A 14,381-nucleotide genomic window follows, 5' to 3' on the forward strand; every position below is an offset into this window, starting at 1 on the left:
CTCATGTCTTGGTATATGGATTCCATTTCCTGAGCATACATCTGAGTTCTCATCAATATTGTGTTTTTTCTTTCCCTTTCTCTTTTGTCTTGTGTTTCAACAGTTTATTACAACTTATGTTTACGCTTCCATTGCTGCACCACTTCTGACACCCTCTCAACACCGCTCCTCTCAACCTATTGAGAGCCAAGCAAGCAGTACAGTAATGACCGAGCAAGCCATGCAACCAAAGACCATGGAGCCCAAGCATATTTATCTTCCCCTCAAGTATCCCCACAAAGAGCAAGCCTTTTCATCTATCGCCACACCTAATTGTAAATCCACAATGACAATTGTCCTGGAGTCTCCTTTGGTGGCCACTCTTCCTAGCAATCAGGTTTTAGAGCCCACCATATCCCAGCCAAAGATCTATGAACTTATCAAAAGTCTCATAGGGTGGCACTGCACATCTTGGAGGTCCAAGGGCCAATTGATTTTCAATGGAGAGCATGCCTAAATGTTTGGGAGATATTTGAAGCTCCGCTACTCACATAATTAATGCAGGAGAATAGGACACATTAGAGATCCCTCAAGTAATATTTGGAGACTCCAAACATTGTCTTTGACCATGCCATGAGGTTCACAACCAATATCATGAGATACTTGCAAGATTCTTTACTGAGCAAAAGTTAGTTTGACATGAATTAGCTTGTGGGGGAGGGGGGGGGGGGGGGGGGGGAGGGGGGGTTTTGTTGTTTTGTTGTGTAGTGTAAGGATATGGATTTTGTAGCTATACCATGGCGTAGAGCTTGGTTTCCACTCTATGTGTGATTCCCTATGCTCAGTGGTGAACCCTTATATGTGCGACGTCACAAGGGGGTGGTCCTGAGATGTGCCTCAATGTTGTACCTTTTGATATCATGAATACAAAGATTCCTTATTGATATATCTTGTGTGCCATTCCGTTGTGCCTTTTTGTACCTCATGACAGGTTATACCATGAAGTCCCATGAAGGTCCGTAACACTTAGTATCAAAACAACTCTAGCACGGAGCATACTAGCTCAACAGGGGAGCAGACTCATGGATGAGGAGGAGATCCTACCATAACACGTCACGCAATGCGAAGCAACGACTCCGACACGACACGACACGACCTCGACGCGACACGACCCCAACACGACGCGACACTACATGGCCCGACGCGCCACATCGCAACGCCCTTCCGAGCGAGTTTTTTGCTGAAAATTGGAAGGGAACCTGATGTGCCAACAAAGTTGAGAGGGAGCCGTAGTGTGATAGGAGCGCGCGGCATACCATTCAAAATGTCTTGGAAAGAGCTTAGGCTGTGGGAGGACACTTTCTTTGAAGAGGAAGATGAGCTATGTCAATGGCTCAAATCACATACAAGAAGAAAGAGCTATGGCTCAAAATGATCGAGCAGACAAGAAAAACCATCGAGATACTAAGTAAGACCCACCAAGGAGCCGACGTGCTGGACGATCTCAAAGAGAAGGCTAAAGACCTCAATGAAGACCTCGAATAGGTTGACTACTAGTTGATCATGGTGTGAGAGAGAGCTAGATTGTGGCAAGTAAAGACAACCCAAGACCTCGACACGGAGCTACAAGTGAAGACTACCTCTGGATCTGAAGAAGCCAAAGAGAGGGCCAAACCATACTTGAAGCAGATGCGGGCTGAAAGGGTCCAAGAGTTGAAGAATGGAACGAAGCCAACCAAAAGATAGAATTAGAAGATGAGAATGGAAGGGCGATAGCACCTAGGGAAAGGCATCCGCTATATGGAACCAACACTTCTACTTTAGATGATGATATAGATGAAGAAAAAGAAAAGAGAAAGGAGTTAGGAGAGAAGAAAGAAGAAGAGGGGGAGGAGGAGCTCAGCCCAGATCTTGGAACACCTCAACCCCAACAACCCCAACAACAAGAATCAACCAAACCCTCACACTGCAATGATGATAGGCTAGGAAAGGAGTTTAAGGAGAGAATCATAAAAATATGGGATGAGATAGAAGAAGATGATAGGAAAGAAGAAGAAAGAGAGTTGTTAGATGGAGCCACAGAGAAAATCAAGGAAAAGATGAGACAAGAAAATAGAAGAAAAGAGATAGAAGAGCAAGTAGAGTTAGCTAGGAAGAAGCAAGAAGAAGAAAAGAAGCTAGACCATGATAGGAGAAACTAAGTGGAAGAAAACAAGAAGAAGAAAGTTAGGAAAAAGATTGAGCGAGAAGAAAAAGACCAAGAAAGCAAGTTGAAAGAACAAGTATGGAGAGCTAGGAAGCCAAAGGAAGAGGATAGGCTAGAGCAAGAAGAGCAAGAAAAGATAGATCAAGGTAGAAAGGCCAAAGAAGAAAGGATGGAAGACAAGGAGGAAGAAAAAGAGCAAAAGATAGAGAAGGAAAAGAATGAGAATGAGACAAGGAAGAAGGCGAAACCAAACGCCAAGAAATGGAGGCAGGCCAACAAAGCCAAGATGAGAGATGAGAATGAAGATGCCTTCAAACCCCACCCTCCCCACTCAAATCGTGGCTAAGGACAAAGCAACCCCAGCTTTTACTCCAAGGCCACACCCCATCCTAGCCAACTCGGATCAAAGTAAGAATCAACTGCACTTCAGCAAAGGAGTCATTGGCTATGCCTTTGAGCCCGAAGAGGCAAATTATGATCTTGAAAAGGAGTTTGAGGACAAAGCCTCAAAGAAGGGAGAGTAAGAGGGAGTGCTCGCCATATGGTCCAATCAAGGTAACTTAGTGCCACGAAAGGGAACCTTGCTAGTTGAGCCTTGGAGACCTCTCCAACTCACTCTTAAGGTGAAGGTCTTTGGACTATGGAACTCGTTGGGACCATACTCAATACTAACAACGATTGAGATCTCGGCATTCAGGCCGCAAGCAATGCAAGGAGTTGTCATCCCAATCTTATGGATCTGTGACACACCAAGCACCTCACAGATTGACGTCACCCCAAGAATTTCAAAGATACAACTACTTCCACAACTCAAAATCCGGCCTAAGTGCGACGACTTAGTCCATTCCCTGCCAAGAACCTCAACTCCAAATAAGGCTAAGGAGAGCCAAAGAGGTGCCATGCACCAAGACCGCACCTTCTGTGTGAAAGGCAAGCTGAACCAACCAGCTTATCTAAGTGCAAAGCAAGCAAGAAGGATCCGGCAAAGAGGCCAAAGAAAACAGCCCAAGTACTTGACTTGGTGATGAGGACGAAGCGTCTTGGCAAACAAACCAAGAGACCCAAGTCCCCAAGACCCAAGGCTACGGCACAAAGAAAGGGAGGCTCGACGTAAGGAGCTACTCAATGGACTGCCTCCCTCAAGGCATGGCACAACATGGCAACTACCGCGCCGGCACGCCTTGACCCCGACAGCGCGACAACATGGGATCGCGCCTACAAAGCTTGGTATGCAAAGCCATAAGCACCAAGCCTCCTCAAGTTAGGACTATGAAGCCTCCACTCCTCAAATGTAATTGAGTCGAGGGTGGATTAGAATGAAAAACAATAAAAGAACCAAGTCTAGATGGGCAGACCCTCGCCAGCTTGATAGCATAAGCTATGTTAAGACCTCCAAGTCAGTGTGCGGTAGACACTAACCAGCTTGATAGACAAGGCTGCGTTAAGACCCTGCTAAGGAGTCAGTCCTAGACCGGCAAACACTGACCAGCTTGATTGTATAGGCTATGTTAAGACCCCGGAATGAGTCAAGAAACCACCCTTAATTGTTGAGGACAGCAATTCATTAAGCGGAGGTGAGTGTAAGGGTATGGGCTTTGTAGCTATACCATGGCGTAGGAGCCAAAAACACCTATATAGGGAGTAGTTGTGACTCTAAGCTCAGCTTGGTTTCCACTCTACGTGTGATTCCCTATGCTCCGTGGTGAACCCTCATATGTGTGGCATCACGAGGGTGTAGTCCTGAGATATGCCTCAATGTTGTACCTTTTGATATATCATGAATACAAAGATTCCTTATTGATATATCTTGTGTGCCATTCTGTTGTGCCTTTTTGTGCCTCATGACAGGTTTTACCATGAAGTCCCATGAAGATACGTAACATGTATGGGTGGGGGGGGGGGGGGGGGGATGGGGATGCACCTATAGTCAATCACTTACTCGACACAGCAATATGTGAGAGTAAGGTATACTCTTGTATTATTCAATGAAAGAAATAGTACAACATAGGCACATCCCAAAACTACACCCTCGTGACGCCGCACATATGAGGGTTCACCACTAAGAAAAGGGAATCACACTTAAAGTGGAAACCAAGCAGGGCTCAAAGTCACTACTACTCCCTACATAGGTGTTTCTGGTAACAACGCCATGGTATAGCTACAAAGCCCTTACACTGACCCCCACACAATGGATTGTTGTCCTAAGCAATCTAAGGGTAGTGCTTATTGACTCATTCCGAAGTCTTAACATCGCTCATTCTATCAAGCTGGTCAGTGTCCACCGGTCTAGGTCTTTGACTCAGTAGCGGGATCTTAACGCAACCTTTTCAATCAAGCTAGTTAGAGCCTGCAGCACTACAAGTTGGGGGTCTAAACACAACTTTTCCTACCAAGCTGGCCAAGGTTTGTCAGCATGCACAAGGTAAGATGAAGGAATATGTTAGCAAATATAGACAATTGATGCTGCAACTTCCAAATGTGGACATAGATACAAAGTTGCATGAATTACTATTAGGCATGCAAGAGTGGGCCAAAAGAGATGTAGAAAGACAAGAACCAATGACTCTGGCAACAACGTCATGGTAAAGCTACGAGACCTTACATAAAAAAAAAGGGGGGGGGGGGGGGGATTTGATGCGGGCGGGCGGGATGGGTGGACTTTCTGCCAGCAGTATCAACCCACATCACCGCCTGCTCACTAATGCTGGGATGCAAAACACTATCTACATCATTTAGGGTGGGTTATGCATTGTGGTCAAACTATCAGCAATGAGAAGATGGAGTAGTAACTTCACTGATCAATCAGACATTTATAAGTCAAACTGTTTGAGGCATAGGAACTGTTAACAACTACTGGATCTGAAGAAAGACAGATGTAATATGTCCCAGTTCATCCAAAACGGCTTTCTCATACATAAAAGATACTGTAACCTCTGAAGCAAACAAACACAACACAAGTTTCAACAGTAAAGAACTTTGTCCAAAAACTGAAACCTACCAAAGTAGCTGGAAACTGCATGTAATGTACATACACATATGCAACCTTTTGTTCATTCCTGTATGATAGTATTTAGCCAGAAAAACAAAATAGTGTGTAAAGTTGATGCTAGAGCACATACAACTCCAGATTTTCGAATGCGGCCATCAAGTCGCAGCACAATGTACACATCCTCTCTAGGTTTTAAACCCTCTGCCTCCTGTTGCTCCTGAACCCAACTGCAAATTTAAAAGAAGGAACTGTTAATGAGGATCATTAGCAAATAAAGAGTCGAAGAGAGAATTTAAGCAAAAGAATGTGCACGAACAGGTCATGATCATATTACATGTAATGCATGTATCCCTAAACAACACCAGACTTAGAACCTGATTACACGTACACTTGAACAACATTCTATAACCATTGCCCACACTAGATGTCCCATCTCCCACAAGAGCTCAGCTTCAATTGGTGTAGATTTGAAAGCAGACCATGGTATCACACACCTCAGAGACCCATGATCAGGCTTTGATTAGCTAGCCCTTCTTTCTGGGCCTCCTTTTCTTGAAGAAAGGTGTGCCTCATGATGGTTATCAACCTTGTACAATAACATGTCCGTTGATGCCACCATAGCCTGACAAAAGGTGTAAAAACCTTTATTTATCTATTTCCACTTAGACATCTAAGTTTTCCTTTGTCCCAACAATCCGTTTCCTCAAGATAATGGAGTATATAAAAGCCTTCCTGACTGACTGGTGCTTTAATTTATGGACATTTGTTATAAACCAGTTGAAAAGATAAATAACAATCTCTTTTCATTAAGTTTGGCTTCTATTCTAGTAAGGTGCATTGAAATCAAGAAAATCACACCTTTGCAACATTTAGAATGGATCCTGAAAATCTATGAGAACATCTTTGCAACATTTAGAATGGATCCTGAATATCTATGAGAACATAGTGGCATTGTTGCCATGTAGTATTTATCATATAGCCATATACTAATTGTGCATTGTTGGGTCTGTCTGTATACAAATAAGAGCATTGCTTGTTTTGTGCAACTATCATCATACGTTTCCTTTCTCAAAAGGAACATTTCTTGAAGTTTCCACAACATGATTGATAAAAGATGGGCAATTTCAAACTTGTGACACTAATCTTGAAGCCTATCTTTAATACCTAGAGGTTCCCCTATTTCAATTGAGTATTACCTTTCAGTTCTAATCACCTAAATCCATTGTAATGCTTCATTCTCACTTGCCTAACCATGGATTTCTAATGAGCAGTGAGTTACTTCTTTGAGTATTGCCCTATCCCATTCCTCTTTCATATTATTCACTCTTTTCAGCAACGCACTTCATGTAAAGCTTTCCAATTCCTATCCATTGCATCTCATGTTAGATTGGCAAGAATCTTGTGTGGAACTTGTCATCAAAGCAGGTGCTGGTTATGGGAATCATATATGACTTGGAATATGACTAGGGATCATGAAAATATGATCTATTGACTTGGTTTATGACTCGGATGAATTGGATCAATAATGCACATGTTTTTTGAAGAAAATGTTACATGGGTACTTGACATTGCAATTGGAAGGCAATGTATCATCTTGGTTAGAGAATTCTTCGATTAAAGGGATTGGAGCTTACATATACCATCCTTTTCAAGCTTAATCAAGGTATTTCTCTTGCTTAATCTCTAAAATCTCTCAATAATCCACTTGCTAATGCTTTTCCACTTGTTAATGCTTTTCCACTTGTTAATGAGATATTATTGATCAATTAATTCTCTAAATTAATCAATAGATCAGAGATTAGTATTATTCCTATTAATCTCAACCCATTTCATTGAATTTTAGCATTGATTCAATCATATCTGATCATGGATATCATTTACAAAGTTTGATACATAACCTTGATTTGTTTGGTAGAAATTATTTTGCCCAAGTTGAAATATTGTAAAAGCGTAAGTACTAGCAATCAATGAGTCACTGAATTGCTTGGTAAGACCCTCTCCTTATCCAATTTTTCCACATTTCATCCAATTGCATATCATAAAAGAGACTGAATGAATATTTCAGAAATCCATTTCATGCTGGTTGATTAGAGTAAAATGTCATTTCCATATTGATATACCCACCGAGGAAAAAGGTGGATGCTGGGGGAGATAGTGGGATAAAAGAGAGGTGACCCTCCCTCACTATTGAAGATCCCAAAGGGGTGCAACCAACCGACCTGGGGGGAACTTTGCCCACCTCCTGGTGATTCGGAGCTCGTGTAGGGAGCTTGTTCTACTATTTTGTCCCTTGCACAGGTACAGTGAGTGGAGAATTGAAGATTCAAGAGTTTTCAAAGGCTCAAGTACCTTCAAGACCAAAACAAAGTGAAACATGGACTTTACAGGACATTGTAGGGCACTTACAGGCCCTTATAGTTACAAAATTCATTAGTGAAGTGTAGGTGCATGTACTATAGGGTGCCCAAAGGTCCTACTCAGTCTTTTACAGGGTTTGGTAGCCATTCGAGGTTACTATTTTAACTTACAGCGTAGAAACAAGGCATTCACTGGTTAAAACAGGGAGCAAGCCTGGACAGTTCAAACTCAAAGATTGAGTTGCAGAATTTTCTATCCTAAAATTTTTATAGTTTACTATAGCTCATCTCAAAGAGGGCATTCTTAGCTTTGATTTGAACTAAAAAGTTTTGAAATCAGAGTTTCCTAGCCCAAGTTATAGCAATTTTTCTGACAGAGGGTACTACAAGACTTCACTATTATGGCAAGGCATAAAGGCAAAAATAAGGTCCAGGATGATTATGCTCAACAAATCAGAGATTCTATATTGAAGAGTGTACCCCAAGAGAGCCCTGAAGAGCCTTAACAATATGAAGAAATCAGTGCACTTAATAATACCTTGTGTGCACATGAACAATGGCATCAACGTCATATGGACCTATTATCAAGAGTGGAGCATATGGTTTTATCTACTGATCAAATAAAGTCTTCTATTGAGAAATTAGTGGATTCAACGACTCAAAAAAAGGCTTCTATTGACAAGTTGGTGGAATGGTCAGTCATCTTTACCATCTGATTTAGAGGAGTGGATCTCCAAAATGGAATCTTACTTTCACATATTTCCTAAAACTGATGACATGAAGATCCATTTTGCTTCCTTGCACTTGGAGGGATTTGCACATACTTGGTGGAGGTATATTAAAAAGAAGAACATACTTGTAGAGAATTGGGAAGCTTTTAAGACACTTGTGGCTAAAGTCTTTGTCTCCCCTCTTGAAAAAGAGAATTTGGCATGGAGATGGTATGGTTTGGAGCAAAGAGACCTAAGTGTAAGAAAGTACACTAACCAATTTCTCAACCTAACCATGTATGTAGAGAGCATCAGTAATGAGGCTAAGCTCCACAAGTATATATATGGCTTAGAGCCATTTTTATTAGTTGATGTCATGGTACAAAACCCTACTTCTCTTTTTAAGCTATTGAGCTTCCGAAGTGCTATGGAAGGAAATATAGAAGAGAGTCTTCATTTCAGCCTTGGTTTTGGACAGCCAAGGTCTATTTTAAGACACGGATAAGTTGGTAACATTTATGGCAGCAATCATGCGCCAAATGGAGGCTTAAGGGTGCCAACTTATCCACCATTCAATGCTTCAAAACCTCAAAGTAATTTTAGGACAGCAAGCAATCCTAGAGTTGACTTCAAACAAGGGGACAGCAAGTCTAAATCCATTTCAGTCAACATGAATCCTGAGTCTATTCCTATGGACCTTTACAAGGAAAGAAAGGAAAAAGGCTTGTGTTTCAAGTGTGGGTAAAAGTATATACCTGAGCATGCCACAAAGTGTGTATACAAAAATACAAAAGCCAAACTTTAGAGTATGTTAGTCTTTGAGGATCTTGAAGATGAGATTGATGAAGCTAATGCAATTGCACCCAATGCTGAAGATAATGATCTTGAGGAAGAAGTTGGGCACAAGTATTTTTATAATCCAATCGACTCTTTTCCTTTTGATCCAGGTGGGAGTGTTCCTTTTGATCCAAGTGGGACTTATCCTTGTGATATGACGAGCCACACTAAAAACTCAAAGTTCAATCCTTCATAACCTGTTTAGGGAAACTAAACTGAATTACTCTGCTTAATTCTCAACAGCACAATCCTTCACAACCTATTTAGGGAAACTAAACTTAATCACTTTGCCCAATTCTCAACAGCATGCCATTTCTCCTGTTGAAGTTTAGCTCTATAGTACAAGCTGGCTTATCAGAGACTATGACAATGACGTCTCCATAGATTGTGTTCTCCAATGTGGCCCTATGAAGTGTTTGGAAATTTAAACCATTGCTAGATACCAAAAACTGCAACCTTCTTCCTAATGAATCCACTTTTGTCCAACAAAATTCAAGTTGTGGCCTTCATAAGTAAAACTGTGCAACCTTGAGAGTTGAGATTGAAGATCCATGAGAACAGCTGTTTCCTAAGGCTATTGGTTTGCAAATTTCAGTGCATGTGTTGTTTCATGAAATAGCCATCATAACTAAAATACCATAGTTGGACACATTTCCTTCTCAAAATAAACAATTGAAGGCAGGAACCTTCATGCCCATGTTAAATTTCATACAACTTGTACTTCCAGAAAGATTAGCGCAAAGTGTTTTTTTGTCAAAAACATAACGGCAATCAATAGATTAAAATAACTGTGACAACTCCCAACTTTTGCAGCCATTGCCACTTCCTAATGAGCACTAGAAGGCATTCAATGAGGTAACTTTTTCTCAATGCCAAAGCTTTTGGAATAGGAAACAATCCCTTATTAGCTACTGGAAAATGACCACTAATTCAAAAAAATAGATCTTCATAAGATTCCATGAGCATAGAAAAGTACCAAATTCCTTTGAAACGGTAACCCACAAGGCAGTAATAACTAAGTCACCAACAATACCTTTCCCATTCTGATGGAGAAACCACTTCCGCTTTAAGACGTCTTGTTGCTTTATCCACAGTCTTGGATGTCACATTTCTTGCCCTTGATTCGAAAGCATCCTTACAAATAAAAATAAGAGTAAACTGATTCAACACCATTGCACAATGACCCAAATCTTTAAACTTATAACACAGTTTTATGACACAAAACCTGTAACACCTGAGACATTGATTTACTTTAAGAAGCTTAAAGTTGCTTAAGCACAAGAGAAAACAAAAGGTGCAGTTTGCATTTGCATTAAGTTTATGATAGGTGTGAAATCGTATTTCAAACATTCAACTGTCACATTCTGAAATTTTGAAAAAGATTTCTTTTTTACAGTGCCAAGAGATTATAATGGCACAAGAACATCCTACATAACAAAGATTTTACACTTGGCAGTGGTGGACCATCCTATCTATACTTATTCCAAGCGACCGTGAGATATTTAGTGTCATTCCAAATTCCACAAGTCATCTTATCAAAGAGACATGAGAACCTCCAAGCTCTCTGTGCCAGTGGTCTGTGAAGACAATGGCTGTGCTCTTAAAACTGGCTCTCTTCAAAAGCCATAATTCGCTAGTGCAGCTGCTACTGAAAACGTAAAAGTAAGGTCTGATTCTGACTGCAGGTCTACGAGCACATACTGCAGGATCAATGTTGGATAGCTGTATTTCTACATGATCCTTCAAGCTCAGAGACAGCTGAAAAGCAGGCTTGCATCACCATAATCTGATGTTCAACTGCTGTTACTCCAAAGAGACAGCAATCTGAGGCTGTTTAGGTTGGAATATGATTTTTTATACAAAAATGAGCTCATCTAGCAGGGACAAATACAGTGCTCGAATTAATGAGTTCATGAGCATCATTCCGCCTCCTATTCTCCAATTTCTTGGGTTCTATATTTTAGGAACTTGTGCTTTACAGTTGGTACCAAAGCCAACTCATGACAATCAAGAGAATCAAGATCCAAAGGTTGACCCTGAACTGGTAAAATGTGAAGTTGTTGAAAGGTTCATATACTTGCCTAATGATTGCACCAACCACACATCAGCCACTCCTATCCAACCTTCATTGCATGTTGGGTTAAGGCTCCTATCTTCATTCCCTAGGTTTACTGCAGTGTTAAAGCTATGGTTGGGAGCCAGAGTCTGTTAGTTTTAAGCTTTTTACTCCTCTTCTTCTTCAATAACAATAGAAGGATTCCTAAGGTTGGATTACAAGTGGAGGTGACAAGCACAGGGGTAAAGGATCTCCACAAATTGCTCTTCTCTACATGTCCTAATCAATCATTAGCAAATGATTGTTTCCCTACTTTGAGGGAAGTCCCCTGCGTCAGGAATTTCTTAGGGCAAAGGATGGATCGTCTAGAGCATTTGGTGACTCCAAATCCAACAAATGAAGGCTTTAATGCCTTTAGCACCAATTTAAGGGTACCTAGCTTAGAAATAGGACAAGCACACTTTACAGTATCCATCACAAAGAATATCTTTTCCTTAATGTTTCACCAAGAGCCCCTACTTCTATGTTGGACTACTCCCTGCTCACATTACCTCAATCATACAATTGTATTTCTAGCCGAACCTCTACACTGCTGGACGGGAGCACAAACAGAAGAAACTCGCTGCCAAAATGCTAGCATTTGAACAGAAAATACTAACATATTGTTAAGCATCTAATTGCATACGCTAGTTACTCAAAATAAGACACCCCTGATTGCATACAGTTTAAGGCTACGTAGTTTAGAAACAGGACAAGCACACTTTAGGCTATCCATCACAAACAGGATATTTTCCTTTATGTTTCACCCAACCTCCTTGCTTCTATGTTTGTCTACTACCTACTAACATCACCTCAAAGATTGGACTGAATCTTCCAGCTATCTCTAATATGCTAGAAAGGTGATAAGCACAAATCACAGAAAACTTGCAGCCAAATGCTGTTTGAACAGAAAATCCTAACCATATTGTTAAGCTTCTAATGAGGACATGCAAATTACTCAAAAGAAGACACCCTCAATTGTATAGTTGGCTTTATGAATGCAGTGCCAAAACTCACTGATAACTCAAACCCCTTTCAGTGACAATATCCTGTAACATGCGATCCTTGCATGATCCTCATGTGTAGTTTCCATGATCTAGAGCAGTATCTCCATCAACAGATTAAGACTTCCCTGCTAAGTATGGAAAGGTCACAAACTGCATGTGCTGCTCAAAGTAAACACTCATCAGATGTGGAGGATTGGCAAGTTATTACAGAGTCCACTCTACATTTGGTGAGAAAGTAACATATCACAACACGAACGTTAACTTAACAACAATACATTGAACTATAACGTTAACTTAACAACCCATACATTGAGCTATACCATGTTATGTTCCATGCAAGAGTGATATGATCATGACATACCAATGCTACATTACTAGTGGTTGAAACATTTCCAAGGGTTCCAAATCCTTTCTTCTTGCCTAGATCTTCCTTGTTATCACTCCAAATTAATGGGACAAGTAAGACTCCTCGGTCAATCAGTTCAGTCCAATACTTTTCAGCTCGTTGAACAGCTTTCATAACAGCATCCTTTTTACCAGCCAAGATAATCTGCCCGAGAAGATAAGAATTGGAACTGCTGAGACTTGAAACTCCACAGCAACAAAATCAGCTACATCAAAAGAGCAAAACTCACTGGGCGGGTCGTTTCTCTAAGCTGCATAAGATCAAGAATACGATTGCTTGCAATTCGCACGGGTAGGCGAGATAATGTCTCGTCACGAGATATTCTGGCAATTTGTTCCTCCTCTTTTCTAGTATCCCATATGAATAAGGCCACAAGGATGATAATTCCTGCATAGAAACTCTAAAACATAGATTAAGGTCAGATCTTATGCAAAATAAATCAACACACAGAGAGAAGAATTATATAGACTCCACAAGAACAGGGAATAGTCTAATAATTAATACAGAAAGTGGGACAGTTTGCTGTTAGACCTGATTTAGATTATTACTGCCCACATTATTTAGAGAAGCTAAATTTGACATTGCGCACCTGCAAAACAAGCATTACCCCCTTCTTTATCATGATGTTGAGATGAGAGATCTATAGCAAGATTTTGGCCTTCATGGCATGGACTTTCCCAAATGCACTTCACAAAGCACATTTGTTCATTTACGGTTTGAATCCAAAACACCATGCAAAACATAATGTTTCACTATTACCACAAGCCAAGAAAAATTGGCTATAACCATCCCAAGTTAAAGGCAATTGTGCAAATAGAGCCGCATTAGGATAAATACAAGGCATCATACAGCAGCTCGTGTTATAGCTTAAGCAACCTTTATTTGGTGTGGTATTATTCATTGTTGTCATTTAAGCCTTGTACTCTCATTCATTCATTCATAAATCGGCTTTCATTTGGTAATTGAGTATCATTGTGCATCGAATAATTCTCTCATTATCTTTCATTCTCTATCTATTAATGGCGCAATACTTCACACCTAGGCCCCCATGCCCAATTACTGCAGACCCAAAACTTGAAGCAGCAGCTCAAGGCAAGATATTTGTAGCTCAACCAAGGGGTAGCCCATGCTCAAATTATTGTGGCCCAAATGCAAGAGATTGCAACCCAATCTGTGTTTGGATTACTGTACTATCAAGGGGCAAATTGTGCCCAAGCAGTGCTCGTCATTTATGACAACCTGTTGTATTAAAATTTGAAGAGGGATCAACCTATTAAATCACATTAGAGCAATACATTAAAGAGAAACCACAAGGGGTGCCAATTGTTGGGGCCAATTGGGTGTCCACTTTGTTTGTATTAAATTTGAAGAGGGATCAACCTATATCTCTTTGTACTTCAAACTAGAGAAATATAGTTAAAGAAAAATTGCAAGGGGTGCTAGTTGTTGGGGCCAATTGGGTGTCAGCTTTGTTTTTCATTTCTACATACTTCTTCAGCCAATTCCCCTCCCGTTTGTGCGTGGATGATTCACATCCTTTGTAAAAGGGCACTCGTTACACAAGACCCCAATGAGAGCATCGCTCAACTAGACCTTGTTACATGATCATGTGTTACTTCATACTCCCTTTGCATACACATTGTGTTTATATCATGTGCATTTGAAAGTGGGACACTTGTATTTATGAGCCCCTTCTCAAGTGAAATACGATGCATTGTGTAGCAAGCTTTAACCGCAGCATCCATTGATCTCACATTATTGCAACTGGATTGCCACCACTTTCCCCATCCCATAC

General features: G+C 40.7%; 1 protein-coding gene across 3 annotated transcripts in view; it reads right to left on the minus strand.

The window, feature by feature from the left end:
* Positions 1 to 14,381, minus strand: part of LPA1 (tetratricopeptide repeat (TPR)-containing protein) — a 34,219-nt gene that overhangs the window by 14,640 nt on the left and 5,198 nt on the right. For all 3 annotated transcript variants that reach the window (XM_087689122.1, XM_087689123.1, XM_087689124.1), the window contains 4 exons: positions 12,816 to 12,973; positions 12,542 to 12,730; positions 10,112 to 10,212; positions 5,305 to 5,401 (listed from right to left, as the gene is read on the minus strand). In XM_087689122.1, coding sequence (XP_087545248.1) covers positions 5,305 to 5,401; positions 10,112 to 10,212; positions 12,542 to 12,730; positions 12,816 to 12,973 — 545 coding nt within the window. The remainder of the gene's footprint in view (positions 1 to 5,304; positions 5,402 to 10,111; positions 10,213 to 12,541; positions 12,731 to 12,815; positions 12,974 to 14,381) is intronic.

This window comes from Lygodium microphyllum, chromosome 12, assembly GCF_053477565.2.
Source record: "Lygodium microphyllum isolate KBCC chromosome 12, Lygodium_microphyllum_v1.1.10, whole genome shotgun sequence".
Classification (NCBI taxonomy): domain Eukaryota; kingdom Viridiplantae; phylum Streptophyta; class Polypodiopsida; order Schizaeales; family Lygodiaceae; genus Lygodium; species Lygodium microphyllum.